This window comes from Herpailurus yagouaroundi, unplaced genomic scaffold (assembly GCF_014898765.1).
Source record: "Herpailurus yagouaroundi ecotype Mexico unplaced genomic scaffold, PumYag 250, whole genome shotgun sequence".
Lineage (NCBI taxonomy): Eukaryota > Metazoa > Chordata > Mammalia > Carnivora > Felidae > Herpailurus > Herpailurus yagouaroundi.
Genome location: NW_024412467.1, coordinates 2604520 through 2626801, shown reverse-complemented (window position 1 = coordinate 2626801; position 22282 = coordinate 2604520). Strand labels below are relative to the sequence as shown.

The 22282-nt window shown below is 42.9% G+C and overlaps 1 protein-coding gene across 1 annotated transcript in view; it reads right to left on the bottom strand.

Moving 5' to 3' along the window:
- Positions 1-22282, bottom strand: part of KIAA0319 (KIAA0319 ortholog) — a 75754-nt gene that overhangs the window by 17920 nt on the left and 35552 nt on the right. The window contains 4 exon segments of the mRNA XM_040460488.1: positions 292-440; positions 1098-1230; positions 3335-3458; positions 6421-6649. Of these exon segments, the coding sequence (XP_040316422.1) occupies positions 292-440; positions 1098-1230; positions 3335-3458; positions 6421-6649 (635 nt within the window).

Sequence of the window (22282 nt, the reverse complement as noted above, 5' to 3'; positions counted from 1 at the left end):
GGGCAGAGAGAGAAAGCAGAATGCTGCCACGTGGACACGGTCGTTCACCACCAGTAGTGACAGGAGACTGGCCCCTGGAGAAGAGACACTCGACAAACAAAAGGAGACTCTGTTTCTCTGCAGAGGGAGACGAGGAAACAGCTAACACGGATGGACGGAAGAAGAATGAGCTCAGTATCCACTGGGAACAAAGAAGCACAACCATTTCCAAGTAATCACGGCCTGGTTAGGGTCTCGTGAGACTGAAAAGCAGCAACGGTCCCCCTGCCCTACCGCTGAGCTGGGACTCACCCTTCCTCACGGCCACAGTGAGTATGCTGGCGCTGCTCAGCCCCCGCCGGCCTGTCACCGTCAGGCGGAAGCGGTGCATGCCCACCGGAAGCCCGCTCACGGTGGCGACAGCCTTGTCACTATTCCCCATCTCCACTGCCGCTTGACCTCTGTAAAGCAGGGGCGGGAACAACAAAAGCAGAGGTATTCTGACTGCGGCAGGCGGGACATCTGTGTCCTAACACAAGTCCCCCTTTACAGCCAAAACATATGCCGTCTATGGAAGTCTACAGTAACTTTTTATCCACCTAAATTCTCTAGTTCAGCATATGGGTCGTGAGGCAATGCCTATTTTAGACTAAGCCTGGGATTCCTTTGGGAATAGTTATTATTTACTTCTTAAGAGCAGATTCAGGATCCCAGGAGTTTGAGCATGCAAACCACAAAGACTGTCACATGACACAGGACCCCCTTAAGCTCTTTATCTCTTTGGTCTACAGATGGTTTAAACGAGTGTAGACGGGGGGCCTCGTGAGGGCCTCACACAGGCCCTCCCCACACCTCTCCCGTCCTGAAGCTCACCCACGGCAAGATGGCCCTTCCACCTGGCATGGCTCCACTTCCCCCCCAAAGCCAGCCAGCATCTATCGTGTCCGTCCACGCTATTGTGTCTACTCTTCGGCAGCCGGGCTCGGACACTTCCAGAAAGGGGCTGAAATCCCAAGTCCCCGGCACGGTCAAGCTGACTGTTTAATGTGGAGACAGGACGATGCTGGCCCAGCGCCAGGGTGTGAACCCCGCCTGCAGCTCAGTGACAGAGGGACTACCTGACGGGCTCCCGGTGGTAAAGGGCGATGCCCTGGTCGTCTCTGCTCCTGCTGCCGTCCAGAGAGGTGCTCCCCACCGGGAAGACCAGCTCCTTGTCCGGGCCGGCCACGGCCACTGGGGGCCTGTTGATTTCTAGAATTAGAGAAATGCTATGAAAAACGGTGATCTCTTTGCATTAATCTGCAGTCCCCTGATTTTTTGTAATGTTTATTTATTTTGAGAGAGGGAAAGAGAGAGCGTGCGCGCATGAGTGGGTGAGGGGCAGAGAGAGAGGGAGTCCCAAGCAGGCTCCACGCTCAGCACAGAGCCTGACGACAGGGTTCGATCTCACCAGGAGACCATGACCTGAGCCGAAATCGAGTCGGACACGTAACCAACTGAGCCACCCAGGCACCCCTGATTTCTTGATTTAAGCCAATTACTCATGTCTGGATCAGGCAGTGTCCTGAGGGAACCTTTGGGGGGACCACTGCAGGCCTGTGGCTGAGCCAGGACTACACCGTTCCGAGGGGGAGACCAGGGGTCCAGACAGCAGGTTTGGTTCTTTAAAAGACCTCAACAGTCATGGAGACAAGAGAGAAGGAAAAAGAACAAGGATGGGAAGCTGGAGGGAAGAAGGACTGGGGACAGAGTGGGGGAGGCAGGCAGGAAGGAACTGGACGGAAGTTAGTTGACATCTATGTGAACACACCTGCTTTGTCAGGCAGGACTGACCCCCCCGCCCCCCCGCCCCGTCTTTGTAGCCCCGGGCCTATCACAGTGCCGGCTAAGTGATAAATGCTCAAAACATTTTGGTTACACGTTGAACAAAAGGAAAAGACATAAGGGGCACCTGGCTGGCTCAGTCTGTACAGCACATAACTCTTGAGCTCAGGATTGTAAATTCAAGCCCCACAATGGATGTAGAGATTACTTAAAAACAAAATCTTAAAAAAAAAAAAGATTAAAAAAAATAAAAGGTATAAAGTACCACTGATACTGATATTGAAATAAATAGATTTTCTCTAAAAAAAAAAAAAAAAGTCAAGTAGTCAAAAACTTTAGTAGCAGTTACCCAATATCTGGACCATGTCCCACCCTCACTGTCCTACTCAGTAAAGTTCAGTGGTCCAGGGGCCTCTCTTGCCCTTAGGATAAAACACGTACGTGAACATCCATTTGCAAAGCCCTTGACGGTGGGCCCCTGCCTCCCCCCTCCAGATCACCCGCAGGCATGCTAACCCCTGCCCCTCACACGCCCACATCCTCACTGCTTTCTCTTGTTCCGCTACATTCTTCTTAATTCTTTGGACTACCAGACTCTCTTTCATCCCATGGACTTTCTCCATACTGTTTCTTCTGCCTAAAAAACTCTTCCTCTTGCCCTTCTCTCCCCAAATTCACCTGGCCAGATACAACCCAGAGCTCATGTAAGACTCTGCAGATGCCTCAAGCCCAGATAGGTGTGTTTTCCCTGGGCTCCAGAAGCACCGTGTCCATCCACTAGAAATGCACTGATCATGAGGTTTTCACCCATAAGCCGCGGGAGGACAGAGCCCAAATCTATCTTGTTTAATGCCACATCCCCAGTATCTAACCCATAGCACCTACTACATATTAACAGAAAAAATAAAATAAAATAAAATAAAATAAAATAAAATAAAAATAATAAAATAAAATAAAATAAAACAATAAAATGCATTGTCTACAAATTGAGTATATTTTCAGTTGCCAGGACACTGGACGGTTTACAGGGACCAGCAGCATCTTCTAGAAAAGTTCGAAAGCCAAGACCATTGGCAAGCGAAAACCCAACTACCCTTAGGTTATTTAAATGTGTAGGAAGGCAGAGTCCTGGATTTCCATGAGACCATTACAGGATTGTGAGGTGACCTGGGGTCAATTCTCCAACATCTGGATACAAGCCATGTGAGTATCAGGCCACACATCACAATCACCCTCTGCAGCAGAGTGGAACACGTGTGGGCGTGTCCACCTGGCAGGTGGAGCCCTCGAATGGCCCTGAGGATGTCCATCTGGTCCTCCACACCATGGTGTAGACGCACATTCAACACAAGATTCAGAACCACAATGGAAAACTGGCTTTATATTAAGATTTAGCTCTTCCAGCCCCTACTTCTTCACAGTTAAAAGATTTAGAGAATTTGCCACCAAATTTGGCTTGTCTGAAGCAAGAGGCCCAGGTGTCATTTCTGCCTTAATCTCTGGGGCCAAATCCCTTTCCCATCCCACCTACCAGGCTGGACAGTCACAGTGACCACAGCAGTGGACTGCTGTCTTGAAGAATCTCTCACCATCAGCCGGAGCGTATAGTTTCCTTCCTGCATTTCAGACAAATGAAGGTATGGTGTCTCGATGCCCTGATACCAAAGAGACAAGAAAAAAGGAAAGAAAAAAAGTAATTTTAAGAAGTAGTATGACATAATGAAAAATGAGTAATGTTGTTAAATATGGAGATCCTGCTTGAAAAAGAAATGTGTGTGTCCCAAGAAAATGCAATGTAAAGTTCACTGTGTATCCTCATGTGCTTCTTGAAGAAGTATAAATTAATATAGCCGTTTTGGAAGCCAATCTGGCAACATCCATTTGCATGGCAAACGAGCATGCTCTTTAACCAGCAATACCACTTCTCTCTGCCTCCACCAGAGAGAGCCCACATGCACAAGGAGGCTCACGCCGGACCCTGAGGAAGCATGGGCTCTGATAACAAAAACTGGAAATGCTCTCAATGTTCATCAGTGGGGAGTGGCCAAACCCGCCATGATACATGATACAATGCTCGTTTTTTTTTTTTTTTTTCAACTTTTATTTATTTTTTTGGGGGGACAGAGAGAGACAGAGCATGAATGGGGGAGGGGCAGAGAGAGAGGGAGACACAGAATCGGAAACAGGCTCCAGGCTCTGAGCCATCAGCCCAGAGCCTGACGCGGGGCTCGAACTCACGGACCGCGAGATCGTGACCTGGCTGAAGTCGGACGCTTAACCGACTGCGCCACCCAGGCGCCCCAATGCTCGTTTAAAAGAGATTAATTTAGGGGCACCTGGGTGGCCCTGCTGGTAAGCGTTCGACTTCAGCTCAGGGCATGATCTCACGGTTCGTGGGTTCGAGCCCCATGTTGGGTTCTGTGCTGACAGCTCAGAGCCTGGAGCCTGCTTTGGATTCTGTGTCTTCCTCTCTCTCTGCCCCTCCCCCACTCATGCTCTGTCTCTCTCTCTCTCTCAAAAATGAACAAACATTAAGGTAGATTTATAATGAAATGGAAAGATGTCAAAGACATACATCATCAAGCAAAGAGAGAAAGTTGTGGAACAAGGCATATAGTGTGCCAGATACTGTTACGTGTCCGTATACATACACACGCAAGGATTCTGGAAGGACGCACATTAAACTGACCAAAGTAATTTATCTCCAATAAGGGGACTGGAGCGGGATACGGGTTGTATTTGCACTTTATCAGAAGTTCACTTTTTTTTAACCATAAGAAGCAATTCATGTATTACTCTTATAGCTAAAAATAATTTTTTAAAATTCTAAAACAAAACTTTTCGATATTTTTTTTCCATTGAGTATATCATAGCTACACTTGTCTCCAAGTTAATAACCTTTCGTTTTGTTGCTGTTTTGTTGTTGTTGGTAACATTTCCAATTATTGCTTAGGTCTGAAGTTCATGGCAACAAAGAAAGGATTTTTAATCTTAAATCCTCTTATACTTCACTTACTTTTATAGATCCCGAGATTGTCTAAAGATAAATATATCTGCATGTATTTGTTAAAGGTTTTCATGGAAAATTGAAAAAAAGATGATAGAAAACCAACTGTGTTGGCACAAGGGGAACTTGTGAAATTTGAAATATATACTTTTAAGAACTTAAAAAAAACACTGAGGTTTTTTTCCAGTTTTTGTTATCAGCTTTTCTTTTTTAATGTTTATTTTTGAGAGAGAGTGAATAGGGAGGAGGGGCAGAGAGACAGGGAGACACAATGCGAGTTGTCAGCACAGAGCCCGACATGGGGCTCAAACCCACGAACCGCGAGATCATGACCTGAGCTGAAGTCAAACACTTCACCAACTGAGCCACCCAGGTGCCCCTAAGTTATCTCTTTTAAACTAGCATTGTATAATGTATCATGGCGGGTCTGGCCACTCCCCACTGATGAACACCGAGACTGTTTCCAGTTTTTGTTACAGCTTTTCCCTACTTTATAAAAAAAAAATTTTTTTTAATGTTTATTTATGAAAGAGAGAGACAGAGTGTGAGGAGGGGGAGGGGCAGAGAGAGAGGGAGACACAGAATACGAAGTAGGCTCCAGGCTCTGAGCTGTGAGCATAGAGCCCAAGGTGGGGCTCGAACCCACAAACTGCGAGATCATGACCTGAGCTGAAGTCAGAAGCTTAACCGACTGAGCCACCCAGGCTCCCCTCCCTACTTTTGACTAAATAAAGTGAAGCATTTTTCTCTGAAAAGCTTTACAAAAGTGTAATTTCCTAGTCCTCACTTCAAAATTACTACAGTTACATGAAGGCTTATGTACCCAGTACAGGGAATGTTGTGGCAGACGGGAACTGGGCAGACCGACATGTGTCACCTGGCGCCCACAGAGCCACCCCATCGGAGTGCTCCGTGGGCTTCCCCATCCGGAGCAAAGCTGCTGCGGCAGGCTGCCTTGCATGACGTTTCCACGAATGTAAGAGTCTGGTTTACAGCCGTCTTTGTGGTTTTCCAGTTAATAAAAAGTTCACCTCTTTTAACATCTTAATCTGTCAACCACTGGACAATAACCTTGTTACTGCCGATAAGGAAAAAATTCCTGATAATAAAGTTTATATTGGATTATTTCTAAAGTTTCTCCCAATACTAAAATAAAATAGTATTTCCGTAGCAAATGCTGGGTCAGACTTTCTCCAAACTAGCCTCAAGATCAAGCTGTCAACATGGGACCCACTTAGTTGCTATTCCGTGCTTATAGAGAATGCATGGGGGGAAAGGACGTAAATTTTGAAGATTTGTGAATTCCGGGGCTCTTCCAATAGTTGTAATCTATCAGATAATCTTGTAAAACATATTTTCTAGATATAACTGCCCCCCACACGCATAGCAATACTTTAGGTAGGTAGGTAGGTAAATGTGTGAAGAGATAAACAGATGGACAGATGTCCCGATGGATGGATGGATGGATGAATGGATGGATGAGCAGGCAGATGGATAGCTGCATGGGTGGGTGGATGGGTGGATTGATGGACGGATGGGTACACGGTTGGGAGGGCAGGTAGGTGGACGGATAGACAAGTAAAAGTCTGAAGGCAGAATAGAGAACTTGCCTGCATGGCCACCTCTTTGCTCTCACTCCCAGGACCCAGGGACCACTCACAGAGGACAATATGATGATCATCACTGTTCCAATTTCCATTCAAACAGATGGAGTTTTGGGGCAAAGTTATGGTCTGATTTGGTCCTGCGTTGGCAACCGGCGGATGGTCCACAGCACCGCTGACCATGAGGACTGCAGTTGTGGAGTCAGTGGCTCCATCCGAGTCTGTAACAGTCAATCTACAAAAAGAAGAGGAGGTCATCATGCTGCAGGAAGATGCCAAGTCTGAGAGCAAATGGCCAATTTAGTCGGCTTATGGCACCTTTCTCAGAACAACTCAGAACGGGTATAAACAGGAATTTGAGGATGAAGCTGAGAAAAGAACAGAGACTTGAGGATTTCTTTTTATTTGTTGCTGTCCATTCACTTTATTTTTAAGCTAATAATCTAGTCACATGATGGAGTTTTATCTTATATGGGTTTTGAGATGCTAGATGAAGAAATCTTCCTCAGCCAACACAGGAGCCTCTCTCTCATACCTGAGACTAAGAATGTGTCGGGTGTAGGTCCCACCTTCAGGTCTGGCCGTGTAGAGACAGTACATCGCTCATCAATTTTCATCTACAAAGCTTTTGAATTTTTTTCTTCTTTTATAGAGGACTTAATATAATTATGTTTTCAGGACACTCCTTTCAGGCAATTTAAGGATCAAGCACTTATAAGTAAAAATGGATGCTAGACCCACACAAGCCAACAACAGAGAGAAGTGTACTGACCCTCATGCGGTAAACTCACTCCTGATGTGGTAACGGATTGGGAAATACGGTTACTTCATCCTTTCGGGGTAAAGATGTCAGTTCTGAACAGCAATGAGTGCGATTTAGGTGTTCATAGGAATCTGACCCTGAAGCCACGGGAAGAACACAAGCCTTGCTTGTAGTAAGGGTGTGTGCGGGGTCCGTGTGTACAGGGCCGTGTACTCTGTGCACCCTTTCTCACTATCCCGCAGACTCCATACAACCAAGAGCCGGATGCCGGTTCTGGCTCTGACAGTCAATCAAGTATCCTGAAGTCCTCCCTCCTCAGCCAGGCTGTCAGGACGTGTGCTGGGCCCCTAAGGGAATTTCACCCTAGTAAAATGGGGACGGCAGCAGCAACCTGCCTCAAGCAGACGATGAATTTAATAAGTATCAAATCATCCTCAACACCCATGAAATCGATCTGAGGACTGACGGAACAGACCACACAACTGGAGGGAGAGAAGAGGCCACATCGTGGAAGGCAAAAGGTGCGGAGACATGATTTGGGAGAGAAACAATCATGGGTGCTGCGGAGGGGAAGAAGCCCTGATCATGGAGAGGGACAGAGAGAGAGAGAGAGAGAGAGAGAGAGCGTGTGGCACACGGGGGATCACACAAGAAAAGCGTTCCCCCAAAACCACTGACTGGGAAAATGAGAGGGGCTGATTGCTGGGAGTCTGTACAAGCAGCAGAGCTCAAAGACTGAAGTTTTAGTAGAAGTCCGGGTCGTGGCTGGTGTGGAGCCCAGGGGGCACAGCGGCGCTTCTGTGGGGGAGTGGAGGCCCGGGAGCAGACAGTGCAGTCTGCGGGTCATGCTGGGAGAGACAGGTCCCCTTCTTGGAGTGCATTTGGGAGAGGCAGCAATGCCTTTCTGGGGCCAAAGAGCCCTTGGGCTCCACTGGGCCGCCCAGTTCATTAGCACAGGTGCAGAGACACCTGCTGAGGGCAGCTAACCTGGAGGCCAGCTTCTTGCCGAGCTTTACCCTAAACTCTAAGTGCCTGTGCGTTTATGTGACTGACCTGGGACAAACCAGCACCAGCCCCAGAGCAGACACCCTCACCCAGAGGGTCAGCGTGGGTCCCTCAAATTCTGGCACTCAGCTGGTGCACTTGAGATGAAACACACGCCTGCTGGGCAGGCAAGGAGCCCAGACACAGACAGGGTGAAGGCAAGGATCTGAGGGATGCCTGGGAAACATGAAGGGAGATTGTTCACTCTTCTGTGGAGGCTTCCCTGACAGTGGCAGGTGCAAACTCCCATCTCCAGCGACAAGGGAGAGGGCAGGTGCCCTTTTTCTCCTGCACCCATCAGCACTGGCAGACCAGGGAGCAGCAGAGCACCCACAGTGCAGGCGTGAGCCACTTACACCAAGCCCTGCCCTGCTGCACTCTGCAGCTGCTTCTGATCTAGGGCTATGGGCCCCTCCCCCAGAAGACCAGCACAAACACCCCCACCTGCACGCACCGAGTCTACTGACCACAGAGCGCTGCAAAGATTCAGCTCTAGTGGAAATTGGGTCTAGCTTCTTTAAGTAAGCAGACCAAAGTACACATACTTAAAACTCACCACACTCTGGCCAAGGGCAAAACATTGCCCATGGCAGGCAAAGAGAAACTCTGCAGAGGACTGACCTGAGGGAAGGAGCAGCCAAAACACAACAGCGGAGTGCACACAGCATACACCAGAGACAACTCCTGAAGCACCAAGCTCTGGACAGTATATGACCTCTTCTTATAGCCATTACTCTCAAGAGGAGAAAACATAACAGGCTTTCCTAACACACAGAAGACAGAGACTTAGACAAAGTGCCAAGATGGAGGAATTCATCCTAAAAGAAAGAACAAGAAAAGGTCACCGCCAGGGACCTAATTGAAACATATATAAGTAATATGCCTGATTCAGAATTTAAAACAATAATCACAAGGATACCAGCTGGGCTTGAGACAAGCAAAGAAAACACCAGGGAGCCCCTTACTACAGATAAAAGATGTAAAAACTAGTCAGACTGAAATAAAAAATGCAGTAACTGAGATGTAAAACCAACTGGATGCAATGACCACAAAGAGGGCAGAATCAGAGGAACAAATAAGTGATACAGAAGATAAAATTATGGAAAATAATGAAGCTGAAAAGAGAAAGAAAAATCTTAAATCACGAAAGTAGACTTACAGAACTCAGTGACTCCATAATAATAACATTCATTATCATAGGATTCCCAGAAGAAGAAGAGAGGGTAAAAGATGCAGAAGGTTTATTTGAGCAAATAAGGGCTGAAAACTTCCTAATCTGGGGGAGGAAACAGATATCCAAATCCAGGAGGCACAGAGGACTCCCATCAAAATCAACAAAAGCAGGCCAACACTTGCAAAACACAGAGATAAGGAAAGAATCCTAAAAGCAGCAAGGGAGAAGAAATTCCTAATCTACAAGGGAAGAAAAATGCAGTTAGCAGCAGATCTCTCCAAAGAAACTTGGCAGGCAGAAGGGAGTGGCATGATATATTCAAAGTGCTAAAGGGGAAAAGTATGTAGCCAAGAACGCTCTATCCACCAAGGCTGCCATTCAGAATAGAAGAGATAGAGTTTCCTGGACAAACAAAAACTAAAGGAGTTCATGACCACTAACCCAGTCCTGATGAAATATAATTGAGGACTCTCTGAGCAGGAAAGAAAAACCAAAAATAACAGAGAAAATCCTCGGAAATGACTTTACAGGCAATATGCTGGCACTAAATTCGTATCTGTCAATAATCACTCTGAATGTAAATGGACTATATGCTCCAATCAAAAGACATAGGGTATCAGAATGTATAAAAAACAAGACTCATCTGTATGATGCCAACAAGAGACTCATTTTAGACCTAAAGACACCTACAGATTGAAAGTGTGGGATGGAGAAACATTTATGCTAATGGATGTCAAAAGAAAGCCAGAGTAGTTGTGCTTATATCAGACAAACTATATTTTAAATCAAAGCTGTAACAAGAGAGGAGAAGGGCACTATATCATAATAAAAGGGTTTGTCCAACAAGATCTTACAATTGTAAATATTTATGTGTCCAACGTGAAGGCCCCATATATATAAATCAATTAATAACAAACATAAAGAAGCTCATTGTTAATACTATAGTAATAGTAGGAGACTTTAATACCTAACTTACAACAATGGACAGATCATCTAAGCAAAAAAAACAACAAGGAAACAATAACTTTCAATGACACATTGGACCAGATGGACTTAATAGGTATATTCAGAACATTTCATCCTGAAGCAGCAGAACACACATTCTTTCCAAATGTACCTGGCACATTCTACAGAATAGATCACATACTGGCTCACAAATCAGCCCTCAACAAATAAAACAAGATGGAGAACATACTATGCATATTTTCCAACTACAACACTATGAAACATGAAGTCAAACACAAGAAAAAATTTGGAAAGACAACAAATACATGGAAGTTAAAGAACATCCTACTTAAGAATGAATGGGTTAATGAGGAAATTAAAGAATAAAAAAATACATGGAAGTGGGGGAGGGGCCAAGATGGCAGAACACCATGGAAGGTTTTTTTTGCATCTCTCATCCATGCAATATAGCCAGATCAACACTAAACCATCCTGCACACCTAGAATACTGATTTGAGGTATAATAACACAACACTCTGCACAACCTGAACCAGCAGGTACATGGCACGGAGAGGTGACTGGGGGAGAAAGCCGCAGAGGGCAGGGAGCTGTTTTTGCTTGCAGAGAGAGGACAGAGCCAGGGGCAGAGTACGGAAAGCATCCCTCACGCCTGAAAGCAGCTCGAGAGATAAGAAGAGTATGCAAGGGACTGAACAAAAGAGGGAGGTACCGCCTGGCAACATGACAGCTTGATCATGGACAGTGTAAAAGCAGGGTGTGGACAGAATCCAGGGACAAAGGAGGGGTGCACAATTGCTGATCGGGGAGAGCACAGAGTTCTGATACTAGAGACTGGGTAGCTGGGTGACACCATTTTCACCCTTCCTGCACATGTGCATACACACCTACAGGTGCCACAACAATCCACCCCAGTAAGCTAAGCAGCACCATCTAGTGAGAAACGGAGCCGTAACACTAAGCCCTGCCCAACTGGGACAACCTTGCTCTTCAGGAACACCACAAGTCTCTCTGCCTCCTTAGTTTACGGACTATAAAGTGCTTCCTACTTCCACTTTTAGGGGAAACCGATGTAATTTCAATCATACCTCAGTCTGTTTACTGGTCCATCTATTCAATTTTTTTTCCTTTTTTTCTTATAATTGGATACAGAAACAGAAAAAATTTATTTTTATTTTCCATTTCTATTAAAAATATTTTTCTTTAGTTTTTTTACTGTATTTTTTACTGTTTTATGTTTTTCAAATTCTATTTTTTACTTCCATCATTTCATTTTGTTTTCATTGTATTTTTTTCAAAGTTTCAAACATTTTCCTTTTTTTTTCTTATCTTTCCCTTTTTACTCTAATCTATCAAGCTCCTTTCATCAATCACACCAGAACACACCTAAGATCTAGCATCCTTTATTCTTTTTGTGTTTTTAATTGTTTAATTTTAATTTTTTTTACCTTATTAATTCCTTTTCTTCCTTCAAAATGATGAAATGAAGGAATTCACCCCAAAAGAAAGAACAGGAAGAAATGACAGCCAAGGACTTAACACAGATACAAGCAAGATGTCTGAACCAGAATTTAGAATCATGATATTAAGAATACTAGCTGGGGTTGGAATCATGATATTAAGAATACTAGCTGGGGTTGAAAACAGTTTAGAATCCCTTTCTATGGAGGTAAAAGCTAGTCGGGATGAAATAAAAAATGTTATAACTGAGCTGCGATCTTGAACAGATGCCACAGCAGCAAGGATGGATGAGTCAGAGCAGAGAATCAGCAATACAGATGACAAACTTAGGGAAAACAATGAAGTAGAAAAAACAAGGGAGACTAAGGCAAAAGAGCACGATTTAAGAAAGAGAGAAATTAGTGACTCATTAAAAAGCAACAGCATCGAATCAGAGGGGACCCCGAAGATGAAGAGAGAGAAGAAATGGTAGATAGGTTATGTGAGCAAATCACAGCAGAAAACTTTCCTAACCTGGGGAAAGACACAGACATCAAAATCCAGGAAGCACAGAGGACCCCATTAGATTCAACAAAAACCAACCATCAACAGGGCATATCATAGTCAAATTCACAAAATCCTCAAGCAAGGAAAGAATCATGAAAGCAACAAGGGAAAAAATTCCTTACCCTACAAGGGAAAACAGATCAGGTTTGCAACAGACCTATCCACAGAAACTTGGTAAGCCAGAAAGGAGTGGCAGGATATATTCAATGTGCTGAATTGGAAAAATATGCAGCCAAGAATTCTTTATCCAGCAAGGCTGTCATTCAAAATAGAAGGAGAGATAAAAAGTTTCACAAACAAAAATTAAAGGAGTTCTTGATCACTAAACCAGCCCTGCAAGAAATTTTAAGGGGGACTCTCTGAGAGGAGAAAAGATGGGGGAGGGAGGAGAAAAAAAGGACCAAAAGCAACAAAGACTAGAAAGGAACAGAGAATGCTACCAGAAACTCCAACTCTATAGGCAAAACAATGGCAATAAATTCATATCTTTCAGTACTCACTCTAAACGTCAAAGGACTAAATGTCCCAATCAAAATACATAGGGTAACAGAATGGATAAGAAAACAAGATCCATCTATATGCTGTTTACAAGAGACCCACTTTAGACCTAAATACACCTTCAGATTGAAAGAAAGGGGATGGAGAACCATCTATCATGCTAACAGTCACTAAAAGAAAGCTGGAGTAGCCATACTTGATATCAGACAATCTAGACTTTAAAATAAAGAGAGGAAGAAGGGCATTATATCATAATTAAGGGGTCTATCCAGCAAGAAGATCTAACAATTGTAAACATTTATGCTCCAAATGTGAGAGCATCCAAATGTATAAATCAATTAATCACAAACATAAAGGAACTCATTGATAATACCATAATAGTAGGGGACTTCAACACCCCACTAACAGCAATGGACAGATCATCTAAACACAAAATCAACAAGGAAACATTGGCTCTGAATGACACACTGGACCAGATGAACTTAACAGATATATTCAGAACATTTCATCTTAAAGTAGGGGGAATAAGCTTAGGAATTCCCCGAGCCTGCACTGATGTGTTAACAAGGCGTAAAGAATTACAAAGCCATAGCATGCTCACATCCAAGCTTGCATAAACAAGATTAGGCCCAGAGGAGAGAGCGGAGCGGGGGCAAAGGCCCCCAGAATAGGGTAGGGGGGGCCAAAGCCCCAAGGATGGGGGGGCAAGGCCCCCAGAATAGAGAGGGGGGAAAACACCCCCATACAAATGTATATGAATTGTAAATTTATATATTTATTTATAAATAACTTTATAAATGATTATAAATGTATAAGCAAGATTAGGTAGTCAGGGCGAAGGCGCCCCCTAATTTAGTGCTATAGCAGAAAGCTGCTTTCATAGGAAGGAAGGACCAAATCAGGTAAATAGGGCTATAAACCACTGCAGGTGAAGCTGCCCAGATGGGAGTTGATTAGTAAAAGAAAAGGTGCCTTGTTAACCCTGAGGTTACTTGCTCTGTCTGTCTCATCCCCTAAGCTAGCTAAGACAAACAGACATGGCACCTCCTGTCTGTCATTAACAACCATCTGCCCATCTGCCCAGCACCAGGATTTTTTTTTATATTGACCCAAACCCCAAACACTGTATATCCTCAAAACCCCTTTTCCCTCATACCGTTGAGTTAATGTTCAAAGATTCATTGTCTGTTTGTGCAGGCCCACCACGTTTGTAAGCATTCTGATCTTCATAAATATGGAGCAAGGACCCTTATTCAGGGCTCTTGTCTTTTCCCGGACATTAGCCATCTCTCGGTTTCAGTCTCGCATCCACTCTCTTCCTGGACAAGAAAGAATGTTAGACTAAGAGTCTATGACACTAAAGCAGCAGAATACACATTCTTCTCCAGTGTACATGGGATGTTCTCCAGAATAGATCACATACTAGGACACAAATCAGCGCTCAACAAGTACAAAAAGATCCAGATCATACTGTGCATATTTTCAGACCACAGTGCTGTGCAACTCGAAATCAAAAACAAGAAAAAAATGTAGAAAGATAACAAATACTTGGAGACTAAAGAACATCCTACTAAGGAATGAATGGGCTGACCAAAAAGTTAGAGAGGAAATTAAAAAGTACATAGAAGCCAATGAAAATGGTAACACCACAGCCCAAAACCTCTGGGACACAGCAAAGGCTGTCATAAGAGGAAAGTATATAGCAATCCAGGCCTTCCTAAAGAAGGAAGAAAGGTCACAGATACACAACCTAACCTTACACCTTAAAGAGCTGGAAAAAGAAGAGCAAATAAAACCCCAAAACAGCAGAAGACAGGAAATAATAAAGATTAGAGCAGAAATCATTGCTATTGAAAGCAATAAAACAGTGGAACAGATCAATGAAACCAGAAGCTAGTTCTTTGAAAAAACTCACAAAACCGATAAACTCCTAGCCGGTTTGATCAAGAAGAAAAAGGAAAGGACTCAAATAAATAAAATCAAGAATGAAAGAGGACAGGTCACAACAAACACAGCAGAAATACAAATAATAGTAAGAGAATATTATCAGCACTTATATGCCCAAAAAATGGGCAATCTGGAAGAAATGGACAAATTCCTAGAAATATATATACCAAAACTGAAACAGGAAGAAATAGAAAATTTGAACAGACCCATTACAAGTAAAGAAATCGAATTAGTAATAAAAAATCTCCCAAATAACAAGAGTCCAGGGCTGGATGGCTTTCCAGGGGAATTCTACCAAACATTTAAAGAAGAGTTAACACGTATTCTCTTGAAGCTGTTCCAAAAAATAGAAATGGAAGGAAAACTTCCAAACTCTTTCTATGAAGCCAGCATTACCTTGATTCCAAAACCAGACAAAGACCCCACTAAAAAGGAGAACTATAGACCAATTTCCCTGATAAACATGGACGCAAAACTCCTCAACAAAATACTAGCCAACCAGATCCAACAATACATTAAAAAAATTATTCACCATGACCAAGTGGGATTTATACCTGGGATACAGGGCTGGTTCAATATCCACAAAACAATCAATGTGATACATCACCTCAATAAAAGAAAGGACAAGAACCACATGATTCTCTCAACAGATGCAGAGAAAGCATTTGACAAAATACAGCATCCTTTCTTCAAAAAAACCCTCAAGAAAGTAGGGATAGAAGGATCCCCTCAAGACCATAAATGCCATATATGAAAGACCCAACGCTAACATCATCCTCAATGGGGAAAAACAGAGCTTCCTCCCTAAGGTCAGGAACAAGACAGGGATGTCCACTCTCACCACATTTATTCAACATAGTATTGTCAGTCTTAGCTTCAGCAAACAGACAACACAAAGACATCAAAGGCATCCAAATTGGCCAGGAGGAGGCCAAACTTTCACTCTTTGCAGCTGACATGACACTCTGTATGGAAAACCCAAGATTCCACCAAAAACTTGCTAGAACTGATCCATGAATGCAGCAAAGTTGAAGGATATAAAAATCAATGCACAGAAATTGGTTGCATTCCTATACACCAATAATGAAGCAACAGAAAGAGAAATTAAGGAATCGATCCCATTTACAACTGCACCAAAAACCATAATAAAATACCTAGGAATAAATCTAACCAAACAGGTGAAAAATCTGTACACTGAAAACTATAGAAGTTTATGAAAGAAATTGAAGAAGACACAAAAAATGGAAAAAGATTTCATGCTCCTGGATAGCAAGAACAAATATCGTTAAAATGTCAATACTACCCAAAGCAATCTACATATTCAATGCAATCCCTATCAAAATAACACCAGCATTCTATACAGAGCTAGAGCAAGCAATCCTAAAATTCATATGGAACCACAAAAGGCCCTGAATAGCCAAAGTAATTTTGAAGAAGAAAACCAAAGCTGGAGGCATCACAATCCCAGACTTCAGGCTGTATTACAAAGCTGTAATCAAGACAGTATGGTACTGGCACAAAAACAGACACTGAGATCAATGGAACAGAACAGAGAACCCAGAAATGGACCCACAGACATATGGCCAACTAATCTTTTACAAAGCAGGACAGAATATCCAATGGAATAAAGACAGTCTCTTCAGCAAGTGGTGCTGGGAAAACTGGACAGCGACATGCAGAAGAATGAACCTGGACCACTTTCTTACACCAGACACAAAAATAAACTCAAAATGGATGAAAGACCTAAACGTAAGACAGGAAGCCATCAAAATAGTAGAGGAGAAAGCAGGCAAAAACGTCTCTGACTTCGGCCGCAGCAATTTCTTACTCAACACATCTCTGGGAAAGAAAAGCAAAAATGAACTATCGGGACCTCATCAAAATAAAAACCTTCTGCACAGTGAAGGAAACAATCAGCAAAACTAAAAGGCAACTGACAGAATGGGAGAAGATATTTGCATATGACATATCTGGTAAAGGGTTAGTATCAAAATTTATAAAGAACTTATCAACTCAACACCCCAAAAATAAATAATCCAGTTAAGGAATGGGCAGAAGATGTGAAAAGACAGTCGTTACAGACATACAGATGGCCAACAGACACATGAAAAGATGTTCAACATCATTCATCATCAGGGAAATGCAAATCAAAAGTACAATGAGTTATCACCTAACACCCATAAGAATGACTAAGATTAACAACACAAGAAACCACACATGTTGGTGAGGATGTGGACAAAGGGGAACCCTCTCATACTGTTCATGGGAATGCAAACTGGTGCAGCCACTATGGAAAACAGCATGTAGTTTCCTCAAAGAGTAAAACATAGAACTACCCTATGACCCAGCCATTGCGCTACTAGGCATTTACTCAAGGATACAAAAAATACAGATTCAACTGAACTCTAATCTTTGTAGCAGCATTATCAACAACAGCAAACTATGGAGAGAGCCCAAACGTCCACCAACTGATGAATGAAGAAAAGGTGGTATATATACACAATGGAATACTACTCAACCATGAAAAAGAATGAAATCTCGCCATTTCCAATGTGGATGGAACTACAGTGTTTTATGCTAAGCCATTTAAGTCAGTCAGAGAAAAACAAGTATCATGTGTTTCATTCATATGTGAAATTTAAGAAACAAAACAGATGAAGATAAGGGAAGGAAGAGGAAAAAAGAAAGGGAAACAAGCCATAAGAGACTCTTAACGATACAGAACAAACTAAGAGTTGATGGAGGGGGAGGAGGGAATGGGCTAGGTGGGGGATGGGTATTAAAAAGGACACTTGTGGGGCGCCTGGGTGGCTCAGTCGGTTGAGCGTCCGACTTCCGCTTAGGTCACGATCTCACGGTCCGTAAGTTCGAGCCCCGCATCGGGCTCTGGGCTGATGGCTCAGAGCCTGGAGCCTGCTTCCGATTCTGTGTCTCCTTCTCTCTCTGCCCCTCCCCCGTTCATGCTCTGTCTCTCTCTGTCTCAAAAATAAAACAAACGTTAAAAAAAAAAAAAGAGTGTGTTTCTTGATAAAAAAAAAAAAAGGACACTTGTGATAAGCACTGCGTGTTGTATGTAAGTGTTGAATCACTGAATTCTACTCCTGAAACCAATATTGTGCTCTATGTTAACTAAGTACAATTTAAATAAAAACTTGGAAAAAAAAGAACCAAAAGTACCTCGTAAAGTGACATTTCACTATACATAAATTTTATCCCAACAAATAAGTGCTAGAGAAAGGCTTTTAATAATAATTTTCCTGAAGTTCCCACAAGGTTTTATATGATGAAGCTCTCCCACAAGTCTACCTTAGTAAAACCCTCAGATAAAAGGAAGCAATGATTTGGCAACATATGACAAAGTCCTTAAAAACATACAGGACTCTGACCGGAGATTTTACTTGTACTCCTAAATTTAACTATAAGGATGTTAGCCCAAACACTGAATAATGGGGCCCAATTTTTTTTCTTTCTTTTTTCTTCTTTCTCTTTATTTTTTGTGTATTTACTTATTTATTTTTTCAATATATGAAATTTATTGTCAAATTGGTTTCCATACAACACCCAGTGCTCATCCCAAAAGGTAATGGGGCCCAATTAATAAAATACAATGTATCAGCACAGCACCAAACATGATGTTACAGAATATTTACTGACGTGGATATTCATGATACATGGAATCCAAATGCAGACCCACACACGTGTGAGAAATTGACAGAGTTGTGACCTGCAGACTGGGAAAAGATATGCCCGACCGGCCAATAAACGGTACTGGGACAACTGGCTGATTATCCATATGGGGAAAATTAGACTGGCTCTCACAACAGTATAAAAACTCAGATGTAAAAGATAAAACTTTTAAATTTTCATTAAATCTAGGGGCACCTGGGTGGCTCAGTCGGTTGAGCGTCCAACTTCAGACCAGGTCACGATCTCACGGTTTGTGAGTTCGAGCCCCGCGTCGGGCTCTGTGTTGATGGCTAGGAGCCTGGAGCCTGCTTCAGATTCTGTATCTCCCTCTCTCTGCCCCTTCCCTGCTCATGCTCTTTCTCCCTTAAAAATGAATAAACGTTAAAAAAAAAATTAAACAAGTCCAGAAAATCCTGGAAGATTTGCTCCATGTGCATGTAATCCACACGTCAAAAAAAAAAAAAAAAAAAAAAAAAGACCTAGAAGATAGCTTCTAAACATCCTATACATTTTGATCTAATAAGAAAAAAAATGTTTTAAGTTCATGTAGGTACAGAAAAAAGACCATAAACATAAATGCCATACAGTTAAGGGTGTTTATTTCCAGACAGACTTATGAGGGATATTTTTTTCTTTCTAATTACAGATACATGATGAGTTTTTAAAAATTTTTATGGCAAATGTGCATTATTCTCTTTTAAAGGTTTTTTTTTTTTTTCTTAAGTTTATTTATTTTGAGAGAGGGAGAGAGAGTGGGGCAGGGACAGGGGGAGGGAGGGGGAAGGGGGAGAGAGAGAGAGAGAGAGAGAGAATGAATCCCAAGTAGGCTCCACACTGTCAGTACAGAGCCCAATGCGGGGCTTGAACCCACAAACCATGAGTTCGTGACCTGAGCCGAAGTCGGATGCTCAACCAGCTGAGACACCCAGGCGCCCCTGCTTTATTCTTACCATAAGAAGAAAAGTATATTATTAACTCCCCAATTATTACTTGTCTCTTGAAACCCTGTATCTCTTCTGGATCCAGCTGTGACTGCCTTGCCAAGGGGGTAAACTAAAAATAAACACACAGACCACGCGCCAATGGCAAACAGGCACAGGAAAAGAGGCCCCACCTCACGTCATCGGGGCAAATGCAAATTAAAACAACAATGAGAGAGCACCACACACCTGTTTGAATGGCCAAAGTCGAAACTCTGATGGCACCCAGTGCTGGTGAGGGTGTAGAAAAGCTCTCCTTCACTGCAGGTGGGAAAGCCAAAGGTCCAGCCACTTTGCAAGACAGCTTGCTGGTTTCTTTCAAAACCTGAACATATTCTTACCGTATGATCCAGCACTCACACTCCTTGGGATTTGCCCAAAGGAGCTGAAGGCTTAAGTCCACACGAAAATCTGTACATGGATATTTACGGCAGCTTTATTTGCATTGGGTCAATGGAGAAATAAACTGTGGTCCATCCAGACAATGGAATATTACTCAGTGCTAAAAAGAAATGAGCTATCAAGCCATGAAAGGGCAAAGAAGAGCCATAAATGCACTTTACGAAGTAAAAGAAGCCAATCTGAGAAGGCTACTTACTGCACAATTCTGAGTATATGACATTCTGGAAGAGGCAAAACTATGAAGACAGTAAAAAGATCAGTGTTTACCAGAGAGGGGGCAGGGGAGACAGATGAATTAGTGGAGCACAGAGGATTTTTGGGGAGAGAACACGATAGATACCTGCGCGATATCGATGTATGAGATTATGATAGCCATCTGCCATTACACATTTGTCCAAACCCATAGAATGTACAACAGCAAGAAGGAACCCTAAGGCTGTAGGCTTGAACTATAGGCTTCAACTGATTAGGATGCATTAGTGTTGACTTATCCTGGGTAAAATACATACAATGCTTGCGAATGATGTTCATGATGGGGGCAGCTATGCATAGGTCAGGGCAGAAGGCATGTGGGAAATCTCTGCACCTTCCTGTCAATTTTACTGTAAAACCTAAAACTGCTCTAAAAAAAAAAATAAAGTTAAAAAAAAAAAACCAGCCACACATGAACATTGGATGCCCCATGTGGCTGCTCACCCAGACTTCACAGAGCCTACAGATTCCTCGAGATCCACTCTTAATAATAAAATAAGCTTGCAGAACTAGCTAAGTCTGTCTGTCTGTCTGTCTTTCTTTGTCTCTCTCTCTTTTAGTATGGTGAAGAATATATAAAATAAAAAGTACCATTTTAACTATTTTTAACTATGTAATTCAGTGGTATTAAGTACATTTACACTATTGTGTAATCCCTATGGCCATCCATTTCCAGAACTTTGTCATCATCCCAAACTGAAACTCTGTACCCATTAAGCACTAACTCCACGTTTCCCCTCTCCCATCCCCCCGCCCAGGGCGACCACTATTCTGCTTTCTATCTCTATGAATTCGTCTACTCTACCTCATGTAAGTGGGATCGTCTGTCCCTTGTGAATGGCTTCATTCACTTCACCTAGTGTCTTCGAGGTTCATCCATGTTATAGTATATGTCAGAATTTCGTTTTCTGAGGCTGAATAATATTCCATTATATGCGTGTACCACATTTTGCTGACCCCTTCATCTGTGGATGGACATTTTGGCTGTCCCACCTTTTGGCTGTTATGAGGAATGCTGCTATGAACATTGGTGCATGTTACAGACTGAATATTTGTGTCTCCCGCCCCAAATTCGTATGATGAAACCTAATCCCTGATGTGATTGGTACTTCAAAGTGGGGCCTTCAAGAGGTGATTAGATCATTAGGAGAATGGGAGCGGTGCCCTGTAAAAGAGACCTCAGAGAGCTCCCTCACCCCTTCCTCAACCCTTCTGCCATGTGAGGACACAGCGAGAAAGTGGCTGTCTATGAACGAGGAAACGGACCCTCACCAGACACCCAAGCTGCCGGCACCCTAATCTTGGACTGCCTAGCCTCCAGAACTATGAGGAACAAATTTCTGTCATTCATAAGCCACCCAGACTCTAGTACTTTTGCTGTAATCGTCCAAACAGACTAAGATGGTATACAAGTACGAATCCTGCTGTCAATTCTTCTGGGTATACATACCTACAAGTGAGACTGCAGATACGGTCATTCTAGGTTTACTCTTTTGGGGAACTGCCAAACTGTCTTCCAAGCAGCTGCATAACTTTACATTCCTACCAGCAATGCACAAGGGCTCCCATTTCGTCATATCCTCACCAACCGTGCTATTTTCCAGTTTTTAAATGATAGCTATACTAATGCAGTAGAGTGCTTCTTAAACTGATATTACAAATAAACCAAAACAGGAGTTGTCACAACATACATACAATTTAAAATGCTCCAGAGATGAATCTAGTCAGATGCTTGGGAGCTTCTTAACCTAGCCAGACTCTGGCGCGACTGGGTGGCTCAGTCGGTTGGGCATCTGATTTCAGCTCAGGTCATGATCTCGCGGTCTACGAGTTCAAGCCCCAGGTCAAGCTCTGCGCTGACTGCTCAGAGCCTGGAGCCTGCTTCAGATTCTGTATCTCCCTCTCTCTGCCCCTCCACCACTAACACTCTGTCTCTGACTCTCTAAAAAGTAAATAAACATTAAAAAAATATTTTTTAAAACATCCTAGTCAGACTTCAGAAGATTTATAAATATATGGATGCATTGATAGACCCATGGATGGATTTCACAGAAGTACGAATATATGCTCTTTCTTTGAAATCATTGGATTCTTAAAGTGGTATATGAGATCTTAAAAATGTAGTAAACCAAAATGTTTATGATACAGGCA